Source organism: Biomphalaria glabrata, chromosome 11 (assembly GCF_947242115.1).
Source record: "Biomphalaria glabrata chromosome 11, xgBioGlab47.1, whole genome shotgun sequence".
Classification (NCBI taxonomy): Eukaryota; Metazoa; Mollusca; class Gastropoda; family Planorbidae; genus Biomphalaria; species Biomphalaria glabrata.
In genome coordinates, this window is record NC_074721.1 from 8840588 (window position 1) to 8867208 (window position 26621).

Below are 26621 nucleotides of genomic sequence, written 5' to 3' on the forward strand. Positions count from 1 at the left end.
TTAGGAATATTTTAGATTTCGGTTGTATTTCCAGTAGGCTATTTAAGACAACTTGACGCTGACCTAAAGCTTAATGTAAAAACCATGTACGAAGTAAAAAGAATACAAATAAAGACGAGAGACCAAATAAAGTTCATAGCTGAGGTTTTCAAAATCTATAAATATTAATCCAACTTGCAAGACTACCATTTATGTGTTTTTAGGCCATAGCTTTTTGATCAGAACATAGCGGCCACAAACAAAGCAAGAAACTTTAAAAAACAAAACAAAACACAAACACACACACACAAGTAATTAAAAAAAACACTCACAGGAATATAGTTTGAAATATTAATAATAATAATAATAATAATAATTTTATTTATAAAGCGCTGTTAACAAACAAAATGTAGGCTCAAGGCGCTGTAACAACATTACAAACATAAACACAACTGCCGAAATAACAGTTAATCTAAAAAAGTTTTAAACAAGTAGGTCTTAATGTTCTTCTTAAAAGTGGTATAGCATGTTGTCTGTCTGAGATCAATGGGGAGTGAGTTCCAAACCTTTGGTATTAAGTTTGAAGTAAGTTCTCCTATCTCTAAAGATTTTCTTCTCAAATGAAGATGATTACATCTTAGCGCAAGCCCAGTGTTAGAACTTTGGACAATCCAGGCGACAGTCTGAAGTGCATACTACACGACCTGGCTGCCATGTTATTTACCATAGAATACATCAACACTACTTCAATGTTTGGAGTTCGAAGAGAAAGTTCGATTGATTTATTACGTATAAAATAAGGTAATACAACTGAACATCATAGACCTGTAGAAACACGCCAACATGTTCAACAACACGCCAACATGTTCAACAACACGCCAACATGTTCAACAACACACCAACGTGTTCAACAACACGCCAACGTGTTCAACAACACGCCAACGTGTTCAACAACACGCCAACGTGTTCAACAACACGCCAACGTGTTCAACTGAACACGCCAACGTGTTCAACAACACGCCAACGTGTTCAACAACACGCCAACGTGTTCAACAACACGCCAACATGTTCAACAACACACCAACGTGTTCAACAACACGCCAACATGTTCAACAACACACCAACATGTTCAACAACACGCCAACATGTTCAACAACACACCAACATGTTCAACAACATGACTCCATTCACGAGGTTAGATTTAAAGTGCACACAGATCAACTTTCATTGTATACATTCAACATTCTTTTTTTTTTTCAACAATTTTATTTTATAATAATTTATGGCATGAGTTACAAAACTTTGTAAAATACAACTTTACAGCCTACAATACAATAATTACAATATTATACAAATATAAAATAGCCCCAAAGTTTCTTTGGGGGATCGCTTGATACTGTCCCTGTACTGATACCTAGCTTAACGCTTTAAAACACAATCAATTTAACTCTAAATTAAGAAATTCTATAATTTCTACATTGTAGAGAGCAACCCAAGCCTCACATTTACAAGGAAATAAGGGCACAATTAACATATAGGACCTGATTCAAGCAAAGTGCTAAAACAAAATTATGTGTGAGCATTACCAGGAGGTCAAAACTACTAATTTTTTTATTTCTTCAAAGCAAATATTTTTTTCTGCCACTATTCTACTGAAACATGATTGTATTCTTGGGAAAAAGAACTGATATACTCTTGCTATAGGTATGTTACATAAGTCTATTTATTGTTATCGTAATATTGCAGTCAATAGAGTTAGGCATGTGTTTAATGTGTGAATGCTGTTCGTATTTGCATCTATAATGTTATTGTTACAGTAGTTACGCTGAGGTGGACAATTTTAGTCGGACAAAATTTCCATTTGATTGGTTGAGATTCGATAGAAGGAAACACAATTCATTGTAGTCTCCACAAAGGTGTCCACTGAGGAAATTTGTGGTGATGTGTCAGCATTATAATTTATTGTCTTTTTTTATCGTATTTTTATTGACTTTGTCTTCCTCTTAATCTGTTTTCTTTTCCACCAGAAGGTATGGAAGGGGATAGAGTTGTCGATCTGCAATGTCTTGTATTAAAGTCAAACAATGACAGAGTCGTGGTGGTTTTGTCCAGCTTTAGCCTGACCCAAGCTTCTTGTCACACAGTTCTTGATAGGAAATCACTGCATGATTGGAAATGGCTACTTCAGAATAAAAATTTATAAACTGAACCATAAAATTCCATAGAAATTATGTACCAACAAGCATTTGAAAGAGAAGGATTGTACATTCGCTAAAAACTGTCAGTGTTTTCAAGTTCTTATATTCTGAAAGTCGTTTTTTTTTCATCTTTTCATGAATATAAAGCTGTGATAGGCCTACACTTTATAATCTCGCGTAGAAGCATCGTTGCTTTAGTGTGTCGTGACTTCAAAGTTGGTTCTGTTGTTTTCTATTGAGTCACCATCAAATCCTATAGAATCTCCAAAATGCTTCCTCACTGCTGTACCAGTGTGAGAATAACTGTCAAAATCATTGCAGTCTGGATTTAACTGCCTACCAGCAGTATCGGTTGTCTACCTTGCCTCTATGAAGACATTTCAGCGGGAGTTCACGTCTTTCTTAATGTTATTGGGCATTAAAAAAAAAAAGCTTGATCTTTTCATGATCAATGATTACGCTTTATAAAAATTTGGCCTCATTGAGTCGAACTCTGAGCAGACAATCTTTTAGGTCTTCTCGGAGTGCAGGATGAAAAAGATGGGTACATCTTGGTCTTCTAGAAATAAAGATCGTTGAGACCAAAATAGCTTTGCATTTTTAAAATGTAGTGCTAACGTGAAAGGTGCATGGCTTCGATCATGATTTGAAATGTTTTGCCTACTTGATATCAGTGCATGGCTTCGATCATGATTTGAAATGTTTTGCCTACTTGATATCAGTGCATGGCTTCGATCATGATTTGAAATGTTTTGCTTACTTGATATCAGTGCATGGCTTCGTTCATGATTTGAAATGTTTTGCTTACTTGATATCAGTGCATGGCTTCGTTCATGATTTGAAATGTTTTGCCTACTTGATATCAGTGCACGGCTTCGATCATGATTTGAAATGTTTTGCCTACTTGATATCAGTGCATGGCTTCGTTCATGATTTGAAATGTTTTGCTTACTTGATATCAGTGCATGGCTTCGTTCATGATTTGAAATGTTTTGCCTACTTGATATCAGTGCACGGCTTCGATCATGATTTGAAATGTTTTGCCTACTTGATATCAGTGCACGGCTTCGATCATGATTTGAAATGTTTTGGCTGCTTGATATCAATGCATGGCTTCGTTCATGATTTAAAATGTTTTGCTTACTTGATATCAGTGCATGGCTTCGATCATATTCAGACCTTCGCTATTTTTCATGAATTGTAAGTTTTGCAGTACTTCCTGCTCGTTGCCTGGCAACGGACGATACATGTCCTCCGGCCCATCGTCCTCGTCATAATCCAGCTCCGTGACGTCAATGTTCTCGTTGCCGATGTCTTCCTTGTCCTCAGACGTCTCCATGGATTCATCCGCCACTTGGCTTGGCTTACTGCCGTGACTGGAGCCAAGGTTTGCATTGCTGGAGTCTTCAGAACGAGACTTGCAGTCGGTGCTGGACTTTTTGCTACGTTTCCATTTCATTCTTCTGTTCTGGAACCAGATTTTTACCTGCAGAGTAAATAATACGCAATCAAGAATTTTTGTAATAATAATAGTTACAGCAATAATAATTACGTAAGGAATCGTTTGGTAAAAGCTGTTTTTAATGAAATAATAATAATAAGGCTTGTCGTCGAGTCCGAAGATATTAATGAGGATTACGTGGCTAAGCAGCTTCATTTTCGATCAACATATGTTCCACATCCTGAGCAAACATAACCGTCTGTCTAAGGCAGTGGATTTTCTTTAGTCTCAAATCTGTAACTGCCTTTGTAAGTGATCTTCGGCTTTCTCGTCTGAAGCGGCCTGCAGCCAGACGCTCTCTTCTATGTCAGTTTTAGCATGTTTGCGCTGGTCTTTAAATCGTTTCCGTAGGGCACCTCTGTCACGATAGTCCCGCGCGCAAATCACACGACCAGGCAGCCATGGGGAATGCTTAGCTTCTGGTCACGTGATACAGTATACACTCATGAAAGGTGAAGGCAAGGCTCATGTAGAGGTTCACTTGGAGATTGTTTCCAGGTTCACCTTAGATGAATTATGGGACTTTTTTTTCTCCCTGTGCTTTAAGAATATAGACATCCATACAAGACGCTGGCCCCAAATACCTCTATGGAAGAACAACTATAGGGAGAGCTGACTGACCTGGAAACCACTGCGCAGTTCATCTTATATATTGATCTAGTCATCTGAACCCTCCAACAGTACATCTCATATATTGGTCTAGTCATCTGAACGCTCCAACATTTCATCTCGTATATTGGTCTAGTCATCTGAACCCTCCAACAGTTCATCTCATATATTGGTCTAGTCATCTGAACCCTCAAACAGTTCACCTCAAATATTAGTCTAGTCACCTGAACGCTCCAACATAACAAAGAGAAAGCAGAAGAAGAAAAAAAAAAGGTTGATCAACGGCCCACGCTTTGTTAGTATTTACCTGTGTCTCAGTTAACATCAAGGACGTGGCCACCTCGAAACGTTTGGGTCTGGACAGATACTTGTTCATCTTGAACTGTCTCTCGAGCTCCAGGAGCTGCTGGGATGTGAAGGCCGTCCTGGGTCGCCGTGTCTTTCCCATGGCAGCTGCCTGAGCTCCGCCTGGAATGAAAAATGAAAATCCAAACCTGACACTTAGCATTGTATTATTTAAATTTTAATGTTATTTAAAAAAATGAAACAAAGTTTTAGGATTTATTAAAAGACGTGTTTACAAACTATACAAGAACCAAAATTAAAATGCTATTTAGCCTTGGTCATGCCACTATTAGAGTATGCGTCCTCTGTTCGGAACCACCGATACCATTCGTTATACAGGGCCTCAACACTGAACTGCATCGTCACAACCTGTGGGCAGTTTGGACCAATAGCTTGTTGCCACGTCGTACATACATGTGAACTGCCGACTGGTTGTGACGTTGCAGGTCAGTGCCCGGGCCTTCTATAACGATTGACCTAAGGACCACTCAACTCAAGAAGCCCACATGGGAAGACAACTGCTGGGAGACCAAAGTAACCAGGAGATCAGGGAGAGCAAGCAGCAATGAAGGCAGGATGGACATGAACCCAACTGAGTGGAACGGTCCAGAATGTCTGATGATGACGGAGTATTGTTCCAGCTCTATACTGTATTGGAGTCGAAAGTACTAGTAAGTATCCACTTCAACAATAGAACATTACGTTCAAAATCAAAGTCACTTTCAACCCTAAAACCTCTTGGAGACGTAAGTCAAGAAAGTTTTATTAAGCATGCAGAAATAGAATTGTAATTTATAAAATAACCACTCACGTTAAATACATATATATTTTTTTAAAATGATAATGCAGAACTGTTTTCCCAACAATAAACATTCATTTCTGTAAACAGATATATGTGTAAAAATAAGCTCTTATATAGTTTTGTCTCTTTTGAATATTTTTCAGATTGGCCATTAAGTACTCTTAATTGTCAACTTTAGGGCAATTATTCAATTGAATTTATTTCATTATCACAAATATCGATCCGGAAGTGTCAGTGATAGACCATTTGCTAGTGAAAGAATATTTGCTAGTGAAAGAATATTTAATAGTGAATGAATATTTGCTAGTGTTTATTATTTTTTTAAAAAGTGAATTTTTATCGCGCTTTTAACACGCATAGTGTACAATGTACTATATAAGTGGGTTGGTTGGTAGTAGGAGGGTTGTGTTGATAAAGGTGACAACCACCAAAAACAAATGTCTTTATACGACATCTGCTAAGATTACACTTTTGATCCAAATGAGCCTTGAACCTAAACCTTCAAATTTTCTGTTCTCTTGTACTTCAAACTTGAAGAGTTCAAAGAGACCTGAGCAATAAACTATATGGGAGGGGGGGGGGGTCCGGGGGTGACGCGATACATCGGAGCATTAAGTCAAAGTTAAAGCTGCCTGTCAGTAATCTCCCTTTAACGACATATCTTCTACAGGTGTTCCGTCTTACACCTGCATTATATCTTAGTACCAAAATATCTAGATTGGTGCGTTGCGAGGGGAGGGGGTGTTGCTAAAAGAGTACCTACGCAGAATGTTCTATTTTCCCATTCTTTCTTAGGTTTTAGGTCCAAACACAAGGCAAGTGTAGCCCCACTCATTCAACCTTCAATCCCAAGTGTCGCTCGATAAGGGGAGTTGATTTATTTTTCTAAGTGTTTGATTGCTTAATTGGCGAAGAAAATCTTTTGATTACATCAAAAGGGTCTTGAATCAATGGTTCTCAAACTTGCGGTCCATATTTATTTTTTTACAAAGCGTATTCAACTCACTCTGTCTGTCTGGGGAAAAGTGTGTATATATTTCTGTGACACCCAATCTCGGATCAAACTGAAATTTTGCACAATTAATTCTCTTACCTGACAAAACAAAAATATAAAAATTAAACAATTACTTAATTAACTATTGGTAATTAATTGTTCTGTTTTGGTATCTCAAACAAAGAAAAGAAATTGTACTTGATGGAAGTGGTGGATTAAGCTGAATTAGTCCTCTTCCTAAATCTCAACTTTAACGTGAATTTGAAACGAACAATACATAACTATACAATATTATAAAGTCATAAGCATCTCACTAGCAGAGTGGTTAGTATGTCGTCTTGTAATAAAATAAAAAATTTTGGTTCAAACCGGGTATCGAACACGTGATTTTTGACACCGTCAGATTCGTGAACGTACGTCGTAAACAAATCTGCCAACGGGCATGGCGTTGTTTAGCGAATATTTATAGATATTATAATTAAATGAACATCCAACTAAAACGCTGATCTCCAGACCTAGACTTCTGCTTTAGAACTCCTAGAGATCTAGTCTAGATCTAGATCTATTAATACATTTTTTAAAATTATTGAATAAAAATAATTCCAATGATAGGCCATTAGAAGACGATGCGCAAAATTTTCCTGAACATTTAATTTATTGTACTTTAGAATCAAGAAGTGATTTGAAAGAGTGACCCAAGAAAAGTGACATGTGAGAAGTGACCTGAAAGATTTTCCTCACCCCTCTTCCACACATCCTCAGTTTGAGGTTTTTAATAGAATGTCCGTATTTGTTTGGAATATCCTCAAGCGAAGGGCGAAGGTTGAGCGGCACAGTTTTTTTTATTTATTTATTCTTATTGAGGGATCTGAACTAAATTGTTCAGTTCACCCTTCTGCAGGCGAGCACCAAACCACACTGGTTGGAAGTAAAGACAAACACTCCGTTATGCTGGCTACATAGCGTTCTCGTTAACTCTTGACCAAGAAACAAGAGGACGTAACTTCCTCTACTCTATAAACATTTAAGACCGGAAGGAGTTTTGTTCTCCCGCCCAGAAATTCTTGCAGCGATATTCTTGAGTGTTCATCAAAAAGCAAAAAGATAATAAAAATGGGCCGCAAGTCATTAGACTGACTACAATAACAAAGACATTGTATCCACTCATAATATGTAATAATAACAAAGGCTACGTTCTTTTACCTACCCTCCCCTCCCACCTCCCAAGCTTAACATCGTCTCCGCCTCTTTCTCCGATCCCAATATTTTATTTACATCAACAGTTTAAATGGCCACTTATTTACTCAGCCGAAACCTCGCCAACTCCCTCCACGATAATTGAAACTTTAGCTCCCGGTATGGAGGAGAGAGGGGAGGGAAGAGCAAGTGGCGATGAAGAGAGAATGGCACGAAACGTTAGGCAAGAGGAGAAAGACTTCCTGAAAAGAAAAAGTAGACACTCTGAGAAATGGAGAAAGATCGTTCCTCGCCAGAGCTCGCTTACAGCTTTTTGCTTGATTAGTCCCGCTCTCTGATGACATGAGTGATCGCCCTTCATCTGCCATCACCGCTTTTGTGAAGCAAGAAGTAATTGATTAGATGCGCGAGCGGACGCTCCCCGGGACTCGTCTTGCACCCTCCACCCTCCCTCCCGTTCCAGGACCAATATCCCACCTTTTCTTTCCCCCCCCCACTCGCGCGCGAGCCCCACCCCACATAAGTAAATGGGAGCGGCAATATGAATCGAATGTGCATTTACGAGAGCCAGATCTCTGCGAGTGCTTCCCTAAATGGACGCGAGGGCACGAAATGGATTGGCGAATAACACGCCTGGGCTAAGTGCGAGGGAATGAATCTTGGTCCGACAAGGCTCGTCTGCCCGAAACTCGGCTGGTCTCAGACTCTAAGCAAATAAGTTAATTCATCACAAATGAATAGCGATAGCGTAGTTTGCATTGGACGGGTGTCCCCCCCCCCCCAAATCCCCCAGTTCTACAAAATCACAGGGCATTCATCATGCGCAACTAGGTCCAGGGGTCACTACCGATTTCATGCAGACGAGAATGTGACGGGGGCGCTATTAATGAAATGACATTTTCTTCATGTCCAAATCATGATAGCCCAGATTTTTTCTGATGGCTTTCCCCCGTCTCCAGATTGGGTGTGTTAGCGTATTATTTTGGTTTTCAGCTGGTGCCCTGAGGACCAAACTGGCACAAATTTTATGGTTGTAATTTGGTCTTGTTTTTATAAGGTTGAAGAAAAAAAAAATCTGACATGATGGCAGCGCCAGTGATGGGTGATGCATTTGACTAACCTAAATTACTTTACGTCTGATTCGCTTTGACGTTATAATGAATTAGAAGTCTTGTACCTTGCGTGACTATGTGAGTTAAAACGCAGAACCGTCGGGATATGTAGCTAAGAGGCAAACACCGCTTGGGTACCTATCAAGGGGGTTTGAACTCCGACTTGAGCTATAGTGCAATGACAATACTATTGCACGAAAGATAAGCTATAGAAGAGTATTTAAACAAAAATGAGTGGCTCCTCTTTGAGCTAGGCCAGTGTTTCCCGAAATTGGGTACGCGTACTCCAAGAAGTACGGAAAGAGTTTGAAGGGTGTACGCGTAATTAACTATGCTGAATAAAATATTAACAAATTTTAAATCATATTTTAAAAATTGTATTTTAAAATGTGTAAAACTCAAAACCGGTGTTATTTTACATTCGAGGACTAAATATTTTCCCGATTTTAATAAAGATATTATGAATAAGATATCGGCTTTATATTAACCCTTTAGACGCGTGTGTTAGTTTGGCCTCTAACTAAACACTAGCATTGTAAATCCATTTTGTATGCACTCATTGTAAAAAAAATCAGCACTTTAAGGGTTAAGACAACATCCATGCTAAGCAGTTATTAACATGCGAAAAAAGAGCAATTGTAGTAATTTGTTTCAGACAGATTGTCATCAATTAAACATAAGAAGTCTATTTTAATATCACTTTGGTTACAATAGCAATAGAAACAGTTCTTGCTATTCCCAACTTTATATGTATATTAACTCTTTCTCTCCTAACTGACGATACCAACGTTGATTCCATCAGAACGTGTTAACTAATAACGGAAAGAAAGAGTTAAGTGTTTTTTTTTTCAGCATTTCTGGAAATTAAGTAAAAAAAAAATAAAAAACAAACGTATCTCGAATTAAAATTTACAACCAGAGAATCCAATTACGAATATCTGTTATCTCAGCACATACACTATCAGCCTTCTCTTTGATTCGGATATATGTTATTTATACTATAACATTGTTTTAGTGTGTAAATAAATAATATATTTTGATTGTTATTTAAATAAATCCTTTTTGTTTGGTTGGGGGGGGGGGGCAGGGGCACTCGGCGTTACGAAAATTTTAAAAGGGGTACACATAGTTCAAAAGTTTGGGAAACACTGAGCTAGACAAAAGACACCTTTAATAAATGAGTTACCCCTTTGTGCAAAGAATGGTGAATTCTAAATCATAAGCCCCAGGTGTAAGTAACAAAATACATTGACTTAATTAACTACATAGTCGTCTAGGGGAGTGGTGACCGAATGCTAAGGAGCTCCGCTTCCGTACCTAAGGAGTCTAAAGTTCCGAGTCCAGGTGAGTTTTTGAACTTCAGGATTTTTCGGACTTTCCGACTTCTACCCAACTATAGTTCGTCCATCGTGGTTCGATGATGACCACTTTGTCATCCAGGGGGCTGAGGGCCTTGCACTGGAGTTTTATGCCTCCTCATGTGGCTGGTGAGACCTATGTGAGCCCGGAATGTTCGGTTGCACACTGGGCAGGTTATTCCAGCTGGAGCAAGTGTCAATGGCAGTTGCTTTTCTTCTCTGGCGTTTTTCTTCTGCCAGCGTTGTTCTCTTTTCCTCAGCAACATGTGCACCAGTTTTCACAGCTCGATCCCATGATGCCCTGTCACGTGCCTCTGTCTCCCAGAACGCCTTCAGAGAAGCTTTGAGGGTGTCACTGAAGCGCTGTCTTTGACTGCCTTGCGAGAGAGACATGATGTGATCTGTCCTCAAGTGATGTTCCAGAAGGTACTAGCAGTGTTTTTGCAATATTGGAGGAGCGATTAGGGACTCTATATAAACCATAGAGTTAATGAGAAAAGTCAGTCGTAGGTAGAGTCGTCGGTACTGTTGTCTACTGTGCGAGACAGTAGAAGAGAGATGTGTACGACTCGATGCAAGTTAACTAGGGTAGAGTTAACTGGAGTGGACTACAGTCGTTAAAGTCTATACAGCGAACTAAAGTGGACTACAGTCGTTAAGGTCTATACAGCGAACTAAAGTGGACTAGAGTCGTTAAAGTCTATACAGTGAACTAAAGTGGACTACAGTCGTTAATATCTATACAGCGAACTAAAGTGGACTAGAGTCGTTAAAGTCTATATTGCGAACTAAAGTGGACTAGAGTCGTTAAAGCCTATACAGCGAACTACAGTGTCTACAGTGGACTTGAGCCGTTAAGGTCGATACAGTTAAAGTAAGACGTTTACGGCTCTGATTCGGTAGAGCTGAGTTCGACTCGGAACAGTTGAGTAGAGCGGAATACCGCTCAATGCAAGTTGAGAAGAGATGAATTGCAACGAAGTACTGTGACATACCAGCGAAGTACAGGGAACTGTAAACTACCAGATATTGTACAGTCTTCTATGCTACATGTCACAGTGACGAATCGCAAGAGTTTATAGTTAATTAAGTTATATGAAGCTGAATGTTGAGTTGTCAAGTTCCTTGCATTGTTTTTATTTGTGTGCCTACAAGTACATTTAGTCAGAAGAAGAGAAATGGGCCTACTAGTACATTTAGCTAGAAGAAGAGAAATGGACCTTCTAGTACATTTAGCTAGAAGAAGAGAAATAGGCCTACTAGTACATTTAGTCAGAAGAAGAGAAATGGGACTACTAGTACATTTAGCTAGAAGAAGAGAAATGGACCTTCTAGTACATTTAGCTAGAAGAAGAGAAATGGGCCTACTAGTACATTTAGCTAGAAGAAGAGAAATGGACCTTCTAGTATATTTAGCTAGAAGAAGAGAAATGGGCCTACTAGTACATTTAGCTAGAAGAAGAGAAATAGACCAACTAGTAGGCCTACATTTAGTCAGAAGAAGAGAAATAGGCCTACTAGTACATTTAGTCAGAAGAAGAGAAATGGGACTACTAGTACATTTAGCTAGAAGAAGAGAAATAGGCCTACTAGTACATTTAGCTAGAAGAAGAGAAATAGGCCTACTAGTACATTTACTCAGAAGAAGAGAAATGGGCCTACTAGTACATTTAGTCAGAAGAAAAGAAATGGGCCTACGTAACAATACTAATAGTTGCCAACTAAAAATGTGTTTGACATACAACAATAAAATCTCAGCAAGTTGGATTTGTTCATAGACTGTATATATTACATGAACTGCCAACACTAACGGGACCTATTTAAATGAAAAATATAGACATAGTGCGCAAAGTTGGCAGTCCATGTAATATATAGTCTATGGTTTTGTTCTACAAAAAAATTACAGTACTAAAACGATCGCAAAATGTGTCATATACTTTACAATAGATATAGTTTTTCAACAGTTCATTATTCTGTACACCGGATATACCGAATAGCTATTTATAGTTATCCGCCAAAAAGAAATTCTTTGTTTAATATAAAATTAAATTGGGGAGAAGAAGGGTAATTATTTTGTGATGAATTTTACTGAGACTTATTATCGGACTTATTTTGAATGTATACATTTCATACGATTTTTAAAGCCACGGTGTTTAATTAATTATATTGCGTTGAATGTTTCTGAAAAACTAAGTAGTAGCTAATTGAAGGACGATCATTCAACCGAATACCAGATGCGAGTCTATGGATGATTTGAACCACTGCCACCCCAGGCTGGCTGAATGCACTCGAATAACGCCATCTAATTCCCAAGGGAACGCTTTACCCAATTTGAGAAACCCTCGCAGAAAAAAAGAAGATGGCCGACTGAATCTACAATCTTAGAGCACACGATCTCAAGTGTGAGTCTTTGCGCATGCGCTTGCACTCACTCAGACACGCGCCCACAAATAAAAGGATGACGAAAGGAGAGCGGGGAAAAAAATTGAATATATCCAAAGAGCCCTGGATCAAAAGATCAAACCTGCGGTTTTGTCACCGCTCCTGAATAGAACATCGTTCTGGGAAATTAAACAAGAGATATGGAACAAATTAGAAGCCCGTTTGGTGGGCGCAGGGCCCGACAGACAGCCAGGCGCAGAGGGGGGCCATAATTCATATATCACGTCCTCATTTAAGAAGCGTCACGGCTGTGTGCTGGGGGGGGGCTGATCCCCCTTAATGTGTAATTCACGGCTCAGCCCGTTGGTCGCTCATCTGTGCGAACGATATCTCTAGGGGGGTGCCGCCATGATCTGGGGCGCTTGGCAAGGATTGAAACTCATTAGCAAACGAGCTGATGGCGGGTGGGAGAAAAAGAGGGGTGAGAAAAGGGGGGGGGGCGATTCGAGGATTTAGGGCGCGGTGATGGCGGCACCCGGTTTGGGAGTATGAGATTGACATCGTTTTACGTAACTGCATAGGAAGAAAAAAGTTAGTTCAAGGCTTTGAAAGGGGAGAAAACTATTGATATTGAGAGAGGGTTGAGAGACGGAAGCAGGGTGATCGTTCTTGTTTGTGAGTTGAAGAGGGAGATGTTATGATCTATATTAAATGTAGATTTACTCTCTGATAAATGGAGGGTTGCATAGCAGCAAGAGACATCTATCAAGATGTATGTTTGTGTTAGCGCCTGCTGAGCAAGTTACCAGAAAACACGAGCACATGCATTTGGTATGTTTGGGCTTGATTAGATCAACAAAATGTTATAGTGTAGGGAATAAAAGATAGACATACATTGATATAGATAGATAGAAAGATAGAAAGATACTGGACGAGTCTTTAATATTTCATTTCAACTTTCTGTCTGTTTATTCGGTTTGTCCAGGCACTCCCGTCTAGTTTGATTTTAAAAGAAAATGTGTAAAAATTGTACGCAGTCATCGGATTCTAACCCAGGCCAAGTACCACAAACTACGTCCTAGATCAGTCGGTAACGTTTCCATAATGGTTCACAACAAAAAAAAAAAGATAAACAAGCAAAAAAATTAAAAAAAAACAAACAAACAACAAAGATCAAATTGGGTGAAGGGAAAGCAACATTCAATCGCTGCCCATTTCTCTTTTGATGCTGTCTTCCAATCGCTCTTTCTGTCTCCCACTCGTTATTTTACCTGGTACTGTTCCCTGTAAGAAGGTCTTTGCAAGCTCTGAGGATCAGGTGATATAGCCGTATACTAAGTTTGAGTATTTTCTTATAGAGGTCAGTATGTCACTAGGTGTCTTAGAATAAAAACCAAATGTCACATAAAATTATGTTTCTGAAACGGTTAGTTGCCTCCGTCTTTGAATGGCGTATCATCCAACTATGTCACTGGGCTGTGTTTAGTTTAGTTTTTCTGTCATCACCTTCTGTGTCGTTTTTCTTTTAAATTAGCGAATGTATGCATAAGGCTTTTAACCAAAGCTCATTCTTCAACCAGTGATGACAGAGACGATGCGAAAGAATAGAAGACAAGGGGAGATATATATTTCAGTTTTCTCCCCTGACAATGTAGCTTCAAACTTTCAATACTCGCCAAGTTCGACCCGCTATTCATCGCTGCTTGTCTCTATTTCCGCGTCAGGAGACGAGCACTTGAAAAGACTCACCCCCCTCTAATTGGCTGCTCTCCTTGGTTATTGCCCAAGATTAACTCCCCTTTCCTGACGTCCAGGCAGTTGCGCGAGCAGGTCCCTCGTCACCCCAGTGTCAACAGCCTTCCCCATCAGCCCCAGATTAAACGCACATTTTTCCTGCGAGGGGAGAGCAATTTGCTAATTTAATTTACCATTTCACCACGATTAGTCCCCCGTGTCCCGGTGAATGGCGGGTAGAAAAGGGAAAAGATGCTGGAGGAAGAAAAGGGCAAGCACTCTTTAGGCATTACGTAGTCTTAAGGAACTTAGCAGGGGGAGGGGTGGGGGGAAGAAAGAGCTAAAAGAAATTGGTTTTTATCTCTACCAGACTGTTCCAAAATGTCAGTCTACAGAGTAGACCAGCGGTCCAGCGCGTTGTATCTCCCCCTCTCTCTCTCTCTCTCTCTCTCTCTCTCTTTCTTTATCTATCTATCTATCTATCTATCTATCTATCTATCTATCTATCTATCTATCTATCTATCTATCTATCTATCTATCTATCTATCTATCTATCTATTTATCTATATCTATCTCTCTCTCTCTCTCTCTCTCTCTCTCTCTCTATATATATATATATATATATATATATATATATATATATATATATATATATATATATATATATATATATAAATATATATATATATATATAATTCTATATTCACCAGTTATAATAAATATTTGAAGAATATAATTGTTTTAATAAAATACTGAAAAATATTAAAAAACGATATCAGTGATTTTGATAATCATTCTTTTTTTGTTAATTGGAAAGGATATACTATCTTTAATTCTCTTCAAATGTGTTCCTCGTAAAAAAAAAATAGCAGTTAAATCCAAAAAATATCTGGCTATTTAAAAAAAGAGAAGAAGAAATGGGAATAAGAATGACACATTTAAAAATGACATATTTATGTATGACAAAATTATGAATGACACTCATAAAGGTTACCCATAATTCGTCAATTGAGATTTTAAAATGGTGAAAAGGCCACGTCTTCATAAAGTAATTATGAGATGACTAGTTAGCTTAATAATTGGTTAGATATAACCCTAAATGTTAGCATCCTTACAAACTTGTGTCCGATTTTAAAAATTGTTATCTGACGAAGTATGATCGTGGCCAAGGTTGGTTTTAGACGCTAACTGGACAGCGTAAACCCGATTGACCTCATGAACTGTGTTAACCTTCTGTGACCCTGCGCCATGTTCAAATATAAATATTACTAAATAAATAAATGTATCAAAAAAGTTGTGGGCCTAAAAAAAGTTCGAACACAATTTGGATCAGTTAGTGAACACAAAATTGAGGTTAAAAATGACTTCGCTTGCATTTATTTGTATTTTTCATTGATTCTTATTGTTTTGTAAACTTTAACCCCCCACAAAAAAAGTTGGTCTAGATTGAGCTAAGCTCTGTGAAACCAGGCGTTTTCTTGGTCTAGATTGAGCTAAGCTCTGTGAAACCAGGCGTTTTCTTGGTCTAGATTGAGCTAAGCTCCGTGAAACCAGGCGTTTTCTAGCACTTTAAATTCAAGGGTGCCAAGCTAGCGGGGGTGTCTATGAACAGCAATCAGAGGCGTAGATCTGATAGAGAGGCGAAAAGTGAGGAGGGGGGGGGGATGAAGAAACTCAACACCAACTAAAAAGTTATTAAGAAAAAAAAAAGCTGGGGGGGAATCGTCCAGATCTAAATTTGCTTCTGATCGCCATTTTGTATTCTTTCTCTGGTGGCCCAATATCGTCTGGGGAGTCATGAGAAGCCGTCTAATCACATTACCATGACAATAGTCGGCCAGAGGGCTAAGTCTGGCTATTCAAGTAATGTTGTCACATCATTCACATTCAGAGAGGTTGGGGGCGCAGAAAGCGTGATTAATGATAATGACCCCCCACCCGCCTTAAAAAAAGAAAAAAAGAAATAGGTTAATAAGTTAAAACTTTAATTTTTAATCCTTGGAAAAAAAAAAGATGCAAATTTTGACCGATTAGTTTTATTTGTTTTAAGTACTATTCTGACGTGAATATTGAGTTAATGAATGAATTCATTTAAAATTAATGAGATGTACTATACTCTTAATAGTCATTGTTCAGGATAAGTTTTTCAGCTATTTTACGTTTGAGAAACACTTTTATGTCTTCTAGTGTTTACATTTTATCCTCATCTATGGCTGTTTTTTTTTTTAAATTAGCAAAACTGTAACGATTTTTATTTCTTGATTAAAAGGAGCGCATTTCTAGAAAGGGTCCAGGCCCACCGAGTGTTACAATCTTCAAGTAAAACAAGCAGAAAAAAAAATTACTTAAGAAAGAACCGCACTATTAACGGCATATATCTCAATACTGCAAGATTTATATCCTTTTTTATATGAAAACAGTTTATTAATTACCATTAAATAATTAACTAAGTGGTTATATTTACTTATTGATTCGTGTAATGTCATCGACCATGAATAATTCTGAAAAAGTTTCAACTTGATTCAAGCATGGGAAGTGGGAGAACTATTACGCTGAGAAATCCAGACAGACAGACAAAGTGAGTTAATAGAATAAACTTATTGATGAATAAGTTATTTTTATTACGACTTACAGCTATCTGGCTAACACAGAAATCTGTGTGATTAGGGCAGGATTTACCTATAGACAACACAAACTTAAGCTTAGACCCCCCCCCCAACCAAAGAAATATTTAGCATTGACATACAATATCTGGACTTATAAAGGGCCCTCAAACAGCTTTAAGTCTAAATATGGCACTGAGTCCGCTGCACAGTCTTATGAAGCTATTGGCATATATCTTTAATAGCTAGCAAACAGATCATATGGGTCCATGAGTTTTTGTGAAAAATAGCAACTGAAGATATGTTTAAAAAAACAACTAACAACTTGTTTCTGATGTCGACATTTTAGGTACCAATTTTAGAGTATTAGTACTTAAGTAATTTTTAACTGTCTAATTTTACGTTCAAATGTCAGGCAGTAGCCGTTGTTATAATTCATAGGAAATGGACAAGTTTTAACAATTACAAAACTTCTATCAACTCACTCTGTCTGTCTGTCTGTCTGGTTAAAGCTTTTACACGTTATTTCTCGCAAACCCAATCTCTGAACAAGCTGAAATTTTGCACAATTATTTCATTTACTTAACAACACAAGAATCAATAAAAAAAATTAACCAATTAGCTAATTAACTATTGATAATTAATTATTTTGTTTGATATCTTGAACATGGAAAAGGGGAAAGAAATCGTACTTGACAGATGTGTTGGTATAAATTGATTTAGTCCCCTTGAGCCTTGTGTGAAATTTGTTTTGCATACATTTAAAAAGCGATAATGTAAACATTCACAGGATACCCCCTTCTTCCCTCCCCCTTTCGAACTGGTCCAGACAAGTGGTAGGATCATAGCGCATTGAGAAAGCTAAAAGCTAGACAAAATCATTTGGTAAAAATATTTCTAATCGCACAGATTTACATGTCTAGGTCAATTATATAATTATAAGACCGATCCAAACTAATTCATACAATTACACTTAATATAAGCTTTTTTTGTTTTTTTTATAAAGTATTTATTGTTTTTCTTGTTTTGTTTTTTTAAATAGAATCCTAGAAATGCACGCTACTAGTCTATGAATATCTAGCGAACTATTTTCTTAGTCTCCATTATACCTTAGCCTTCTGCTGAATAATCTCTAAACTTCTGCAGTCTGTGCCGTTTACAAACTTTCTGACGCTGTTTCTTTTAATTTTACATAACTTTTAGATCTTTGATCTAACTCTTGTCGGACATGTGATTACTGACTATTACTTTATTCTTCTTTATCTATTCTTTGTTATTTATACATGAATATAAAACTATCAGTGAGCCATCAATATAAAAAATAAAACCATCAGTGAGGCATCAATATAAAACTATCAGTAGGCCATCAATATAAAACTATCAGTAAGCCATCAATATAAAACAATCAGTAGGCCATCAATATAAAACTATCAGTAGGCCATCAATATAAAACTATCAGTAAGCCATCAATATAAAACAATCAGTAGGCCATCAATATAAAACTATCAGTAGGCCATCAATATAAAACTATCAGTAGGCCATCAATATAAAACAATCAGTAGGCCATCAATATAAAACAATCAGTAGGCCATCAATATAAAACTATCAGTATGCCATCAATATAAAACTATCAGTAGGCCTTCAATATAAAACTATCAGTAGGCCATCAATATAAAACTATCAGTAGGCAATCAATATAAAACTATCAGTGAGCCATCAATATAAAACTATCACACTTAATTTAAAACTATCAGTGAGCCATCAATATACAAAATAAAACCATCAATGAGCCATCAATATAAAGCTATCCATTAAGACATTAATATAAAATTAACATTGAGTCAAAAACCTTCAATTTCCAACAAACTTGGTATTGATTATGAAAAATAGGTCACGAAAATAACATTTAATTGTTGGTTCTTCAAGGTTAAACTCAGCCTGGTCTGACCTGCTACATATCTCAGTCAAAGTCTACTTAAAACTAACAGCAGACGATTGATAAAATTGAAATCAAATTGTCGCATTACGTATTAATGGGTAAATAGATGATAAAAAAGAGATTTCGTAAACATTCACCTGAAGTGGTCTTGTCTGGCATGTTCCGCCATTATTTTGTACCCCAGTCCCCCGCTTACGGTCATCTGAGGCTCAAGTGCCCAGGTGTGAATGCGCTATCTCTAGGAACACATCAGATCAAAAGTGAAATTCCCGTGACCTGGAAACTCTGCCAGGCACCCGGAATGTTTGGTCTCGACACCCTTCTTTCCTCCCCCCCCCCCTCCCCGTGACTAAATCTCTCGGGTGTTAAGCCGCCACCACTTAGTGTGGCACGAGAACCGTTGCTGAACGGGAGGTGTCTGTGATGGCTTGGTGTGGTCTCGTTCAGTGAGAGCTTGTTATGACATGTGCTGATGTCATTCCTGGGTGTGATGGCATGAATAGAGATGTTGGGCTTGTTCGTCTCGACCAGATTACACCGATAGTACACGAATGCTTTCACGGAGTGGCAATAGGCAGGCCTGTATTTACACTCAAGACACATTGAAAAAGTCCTAAACAAGGAGTTGATTTTTTTTTTGTTTTACAATTCTTTTCTATGCAAATTTCCTGAAATTAAACAATTGATTTACTAGGCAAGGGCGGGCTCCATGCACTACTTAACATGGGGAACGACACATTAGACTCCATGTAAAGCTCATCTGTTTTTATGGACTATGATTATCAAGGGTGTCATGTGGCTAGCAAAACGACCAACCTCCTTTACTTCGTTAACGTAAGTTAGTACGCATTAGAGTTGGGTGGACTCTAGGGTGGACTCTAGGGCTCCTAAAAATCTCAAATCTAATTCTATTCTTCACCGGGATCTGAACCCAAGCCCCACTCGGCTGCGGGTGATGAGCTTTAACTGAAGGTCTCAGACCACTAGGACATTACGACAAATTCGTACAACGTAAAATCAACTTTGGATTAAGTCAGGTTCTCAATGATATACATTTTAAACATCTGTTTAAATCTTGGGTAGCCTACATAAATGTAAACTTGTCTTAAGGAGTTCAAATGTCTTGATATTTTCAACTAATGTTTCGGTCATTAATAATAAAGACAAAGAAATTTAACGGGCGCTGGTGTTGGATAAATAGTTAACTTTCTCAGATGTTATGAGTTATTTTGAAAGAACCGAGCTGTGATAGGCACATTGAAAAAGCTAAATCTCCAGCTCATTAAAGCCCCTTTGTAAAAAGTAAAAAAAAAATAACTATCTTTCACATAACTTGCTGCACTGCTTTAATCCTCTGGTCCAATGTTTCCAAACGTCCAAACCTTTTCCATAACGGAACACTTGGCACATTCTGAGTATATAACGGAAAATTTTGCTTATTTTTTTTTAGAGAGATTAATTCACGTGGTGGCCAACTAGTTAATTATTCCAGTAGGTTCGTTATTGAAAGAGGTTCTAACTTAGGCAAAAGACAGAGGAATGGAGAAAGACGGTCGACGAATCTTGCACGGTGCGCCAACGGTCAAATAGACTAAGGGACAGGTAAAGGTAAAGGTTCCGCGGAACTTAGTTTGGGAAACACTGCTCTAGTCTATAGATATGCTGAAAATAATTATTTATGTTGTTGAATCAAGAAGTGGAACTAGGGTCTACAAAGGGACATAACTCATTGCGCTAAAGATAACTCTTGAAGGTGTGTGTGTATAACTTCATGAAATATAATTACCTTGTTTATATATCTAGCTTTAAATTTTGAGATTATGAATTTGGTTTTTTCAAAACAGTTTTCTTTTAAGGTGTGATATTTTTAAAACGTGCCTTTAAAAAAAAAAGTAACATCTGATTTACTGGAAGTACTCTGTAGAGTAATTGTTTATTATTTGAACAGATCTGAATCATTCGAACATAGACTTAAATATATTATATCTAGACTGGACATAAAGATTTCCCAACTCTACATAAAATGTCGTGAAAATTTTTTTTATAGTTAAAACAAGGCGTTGTTATGTAAAGTACTTATATGAAGTAAAGTTGTTTTTGTTTTTTGTTTGTTGTTGTTTTTTCAACTCTAACCTATGTAACATATAATTTAATTTTTTAGATATAGATCTAGTAACTGAACATCAAAAATAAGAATGCTCTCGTCTCACAATTATTATTTTGCAATTTTTAGATACATAATCTAAAAAGATCTAGGTAATCAATCTATTTAAATGTACATAAGATGACTAAAATCAACAGACATGAATTATTTCGATCTAGGATTTTTTGTAACATTATCTCTATGGAAACTAACAGGAAATGGCTTTGTTTCATATATTAGCGTGAATATACTGTTCTGTGATTAATAGCCCATTCTAAAGAAAACCCAAGAAATGATTTTGCATTATTTCTAAACTTTGAAAGTAAAGATCATTACTTTTCTAAGACAGAAAAGATTGATTTGTGCGACTTCCCTTTGAGTTTGAAAAAGATTTACGTACATAAAATCTATATATATATATAATATATAGGTCTGTGAATCGATCAATCTTATCTTATTTTATATATTACAGACGTTACTTCAAAAAAGAAGATGATTATGTCCTACGCGTCATGCATTTAGTCATGAATATTAACCAATGACTTAAATTCTGCCAAGTCACTGGTTTTCCTGGCTAGCTCAGGCAACCTATTCCATGCTCTAATAGCACTAGGGAAGAAGGAGCATTTGTACAAATTTGTCCTAGCATATGGGATGAGGAATGTGCCTTTATCTTTGTGTCTTTCTGAGTATTTTATTAAATTTTGTTTTTGTATTTGAAGATTATGGTTCAGTGTTTTATGTATAATTGTTTCCGGTTTCCAGTATAGATATATAAATCAATGCATTCGAACCTTTAAGTGTTAACAATAACAATATTCCAAGCAGAATCATTCAGATCAGATTTATTTACAGACTCTATATTATCAATATCTCATTTTATCTCATAAATTACAGACGTTGCTTCAAATAAAAGATAAGATCATTACATCCTAAGCATTTAATGTGTCAATTTAATCATGCATGTTAATCAATGATTTAATATCTGCCGAGTCGTTGGTTTTCCTGGCTGATTCAGGCAACCTACTCCATGTTTTAATAGCACTAGGGAAGAAGGAGTACTTGTATAAATTTGTCCTAGCACATAGAACAAGAAATGTGCCTTTATATTTGTGATTTTCTGAGTATTTTATTAGGTTTTATCTTTGTTACTCTACTTGATAGTCTTCTGTTCTGATGGGTCTCTTGACTTAGTGATTTTACAAATGGTGTTACTCTAATCAAATGTAAATTTTCGTTTGTCATATATCTCACGGCACTATTTCGCGTCTGTTCTAGTTTCTTTATGTTTTCTTGAGTTGAGGGGGTCCCAAACAGAGAGTGCTCATTAGCCTAACTATTTCGTAAATAACACTATTCTGTAAACACCATTATTTCATTGAGTCACAACATCCAAAATTGATATTAGGAATAATTGTAGAAGACATATTAGTAATACATCCCCCCCCCACACACTATTTTGTGGGTAAGTACGTTGTTTCTATCCCATGAAGCCCAAATTTTCTGCGAATTATTGATGCTATTTTAGAGCACCTATGTATGATATATACGCTAAAATATAAGAAAGGTGAACTATGAATGGTGAGGGTGAACGGTGAACTATAAATGGTGAGGATGTATCTATTGATCGTTACTTATTCTTAACATCAGTTATATTTTTTTATTTAGTATTTATATTTAGTATTTGTAATGTATTACATTGCCAGAAAACGCAAGACAAATAAAGAGAATGTTATGGTCCTTCAAAAAGAGAAAGGTGAGCGATATTTTATTATTGTTTATTATCCAAGTATCATAAACAAGCTATAATACAGGAAAAGTAAACAGCGAATTGGTGAGGGACCGATTTCCTCTAAACTGTTTGATAGTACTTTATAGCCACTACTGGCATAATAAAAAGAGTTACACATAAATATTTTAAATAATAAAAATGTTTGCTTATATCTAGTTTATTTTAGTTTACATAAAAGTATACGTATAGGTAAAAAAAAATAATTCTACTTATTAAGATGGATTAAAATTAGAAAAAGTATATAGTAAAATAACATAGAACAAAAAATAAACAAATAATCAGACAGAAAAACTGAGGTGTTCGTAATCGATTGCTTTACCTAGGTACTCACAGCCTCCTGTGTAGTCCACCATTCTGGACACATACATTCCTGTCCTAGCCAGCCATTCAGCATAGTTGATGCCATGGAGTTGAGCTAGCTTCAACGCCTGGTCAGCCGGATGATGAAACGCACTGCCTGAAAGCATGGAGGGGAGATGATGGGGCGAGACTTGCCCTTGACCAGCTGAGTAACCATAAAGTCCGGAATTGGGGAAAACATTCTATAGTAAGAAAAAAAAAACCAACAAAGAAAATATAAAAATTACTTTATAAAAATGTAAAAAAAAAAATTTTAAAAAAATCAAGGGAGAGCACTGTTTAATCGCTGTCTTATCTCTCAATATTGCAAGTTTTGTCTTCCCTTTTTGATTATAAAACAAATTAATTTATTACCACTAACAGATTAATTGATTGGTTATTTAATTGATTGATTCGTGTGTTGTCGTCGACAATGAATAATTGTGCAAAATTTCAGCCTGATCCAAGGAAAAAAAACAAGGTTACAAAGACGGTTTGTGTGGAAACAGGTTTCAATATTATCAAATTGAAATTCTATCAAATACAAATGACAGAGAAGAATGGAGAAAAAAGGTTAACAGATGTTGTGTGGTGCCCCAGCGGTCCAGCAGACCAAAGGATAGGTGAAAGTGAATGTGAAATTACATGTAAACCTGGCCTAACTGATGACTTATAATTAATATCTAATTGATCTAATTGTTTTGTAAAGGGTCAATCTCTTATTCCTCAAGAAAAAACATTTCCGTAACAGAAAAGAAAAAAAAATTGCTTTGGTTAAGTGCTCAATGGTGATATTATGCATTGCAGTTCAGGCGATAATATAAACAACTACTTATTAATTGTTGTTTTAAATTATGTCCAACTTATATACATACTAAATAGATTTTTTCTTTTAAAAAACATAGTTAACATTTCTTTTGTGTAAATATAGTACTTAGTATAATAGAACTTACATAACTTAACAATACAAATATAAAAATAATATTTTTTGACAAAAAAATCTACAACCATTTGCATAAATAAGTTATAAATATGGCTAGCAATTTACACCCACCCCCCTAATAAAGAGCCTCCCGTGTTTGTTACTATTAGTGAATAGTTGTAAAAGTGTTGTATTTTTATGAAAAAACTGCTTGCATAAGTGATTTTAAAAATTAGATTTTTTTGCTTTCAGAAAAGAAAAAAGTAGCCGTTGCATCAGAACTTTGAATGGTCTAAAATATTGTGATGGATTTTCACTATCTTTTCTAGTTTACAAGATCTAAACGGGACAGACGGACAGACAGGCCACACAAAACTAATAGCGTCTTTTCCCCTTTCGGGGGCCGCTAAAAATGTGTACAAGAATCCGCCAAGACAAGACAAACGGAGTGAGTTAATTTAAGCTTTTTTTTTTTTCAAAAAAATACAATGTCCTACTCATTATCCATAAAAATCAAAACATTCTATCTTGTTGATTAACCAGCCAAGACATGTCCCCCATCTTCCAACCTCACTATCAAAAACCTCACACATTATCCAAGGCAACAGTAAAAAAAACAACCAAAGTTGTGGGTGTGATGGGCTCCAGAAAGCCAATCTAAAACTCCCTTCATTTGTCCTGTTCAACAAAAAAGTTCAAGTTAGTGTCCTTGACATTGTTTAGTTTATCGTGGAAATCCGCAATTAACTTGACACACAAATTTGAATAAAAACTAGAAATCTTTCTTTACAACAATATAAACTCAATAGATACGTTTTTTTTTAAATTCTTTTTGATGATATTACAGAATTAAAGTTTATTAGATCTACATACTACCTTGTACTTCGGGAAGGTAGAGGAAGGCGACGGTTAAAGTTCAAGCAAGGCCGGCCTTAGGCATGGGCAAACTAGGCAGTAGCCTAGCGCATCCTTTTGCTGAAAACAATTTGCGAAACATGGATCAAATCTCTGTCTGTGTGTCTAGTAGATAGCCCAAAGTCTCTACTATGATGAAAGGTTTAGTTACGAATGTTTGGATCTACTAGTTACAGTATATATGTAAGGAGACCAATGTTTCTTCCTATTGGTGAAGTGTCGAAACGTTATTTCTAGTCTGGTGATCATGAATCGTCCATGAAGCACATTTTGTTCTATCGGAGTTATATGAATTTCACTTATTTGTTGATTTAGATAGGGATACAGGAATAGTTTTAACTCATTATGTATTTTTCGGCGGTCTTTTTTTATATATACCATTTGGGCCACGCTTCTCACTTCACATAGGGCTTCCAATTACCTAAGGCCGGCCCTGATTCGAGCCGGTGATCTAGACAACAGTCAAGAGTGCATACTTTGGAGTTGTTTCGTGTCAGCGCAGTAGGCTGATATTCAAAACTTCAAATTTAATCTAAATATGATACAGATTTTTATAATATTTACACTCAAATCTATTTGCTATCGCCATCTAAACGCATGCTTTTTTTTTATCTGACGTCACTTCTTTTTAAAACACTATACGTTTAGTTTAAAAATAAACTATATGTTAATATGTAATCCATCCTTAAATAGCATCTTAGTCATACCATGACCTCAGTCTGTACACGTATGATACGCACTGTAACAATAACCCAATAATTCCATTAAAATGCAAGTCGATAAGCTTTTATATTTTAACTCTTTCTCTTATCTTATAAAATACAGACGATACTTCAAAAAAGAAGATGATTACGTCCTAAGCGTCATGCATTCAGTCATGCATATTAACCAATGACTTAAATTCTGCCAAGTCACAGGTTTTGCTGGCTAGCTCATGCTACCCATTCCATGCTCTAATAGCACTAGGGAATCTTCGTAATTATTTTCCATGTTCCGACGGAATTATTAATTTGGGTTCATTTGTAGTTCATTTCCTTGTTATGATTAAATTTTTAAAAGTTTGTTATCAGAAAATATTTTATTTGATATATAATTGAAGAGGAATGCATGCAGCTCTTTATGTATAACACAAATTAATGTTAGTAAAAAAAAAATTTAATGGGGTCAAATCAACGATGGTATCGTTTAGTCGGAGAGAAAGAGTTAATTTGCAGTCGTTATATATGATTCATCTATTAAATGAAAAACTATGCAAGTCAGACGTCGTTTGTTGAATCCCATTCTCTTATATTGGTTTTATCCTTAAAGAGGCGTCTGCGATTTTTAATCAAGTCATACAGCAAACTATTTACAATACTTTTAACGGGGTCTGCATTGGTATCTTTGTATTTGTAAATTATGCTCTAGTGTTCTAAGAATAATTTTTAGTCTTCATTTAATTCTTCTGTCCTGAAGTGTCTCTAAATTTAAGGGATTTTACTAATGGTGTTACTCTAGTCAAATGCGAATATTTGTTTATTTTTTATTTCACTCGAATCTAAAAAGAGGTCCCGCAATTTTCAATCAAAATGTATAGTAAAACAATATTTTTTTAAAAGACAAAAATATTGGATTCTACATTGATAATTTTCTCAGGGTTTCAATATTCTTAAGTCAGCTCTATCATTCCCTGTCATTTTTTCAAAACACTGTCAAGTCTATACACTATTTCAACGCTCTCTACTTTACTATCAAATCACAAAGCAGACTTATTTTTC

General features: G+C 36.5%; 1 protein-coding gene across 1 annotated transcript in view; it reads right to left on the minus strand.

Annotated features, from left to right (window-relative positions):
• Positions 1-336: 336 nt before the first annotated feature.
• Positions 337-26621, minus strand: part of LOC106052733 (homeotic protein antennapedia-like) — a 31961-nt gene continuing 5676 nt past the window's right edge. The window contains exons 3-5 of the mRNA XM_056045439.1: positions 23008-23230; positions 4595-4755; positions 337-3663 (exon numbers count right to left, since the gene is read on the minus strand). Coding sequence (XP_055901414.1) covers positions 3328-3663; positions 4595-4755; positions 23008-23230 — 720 coding nt within the window. The 3' untranslated portion in view covers positions 337-3327. The remainder of the gene's footprint in view (positions 3664-4594; positions 4756-23007; positions 23231-26621) is intronic.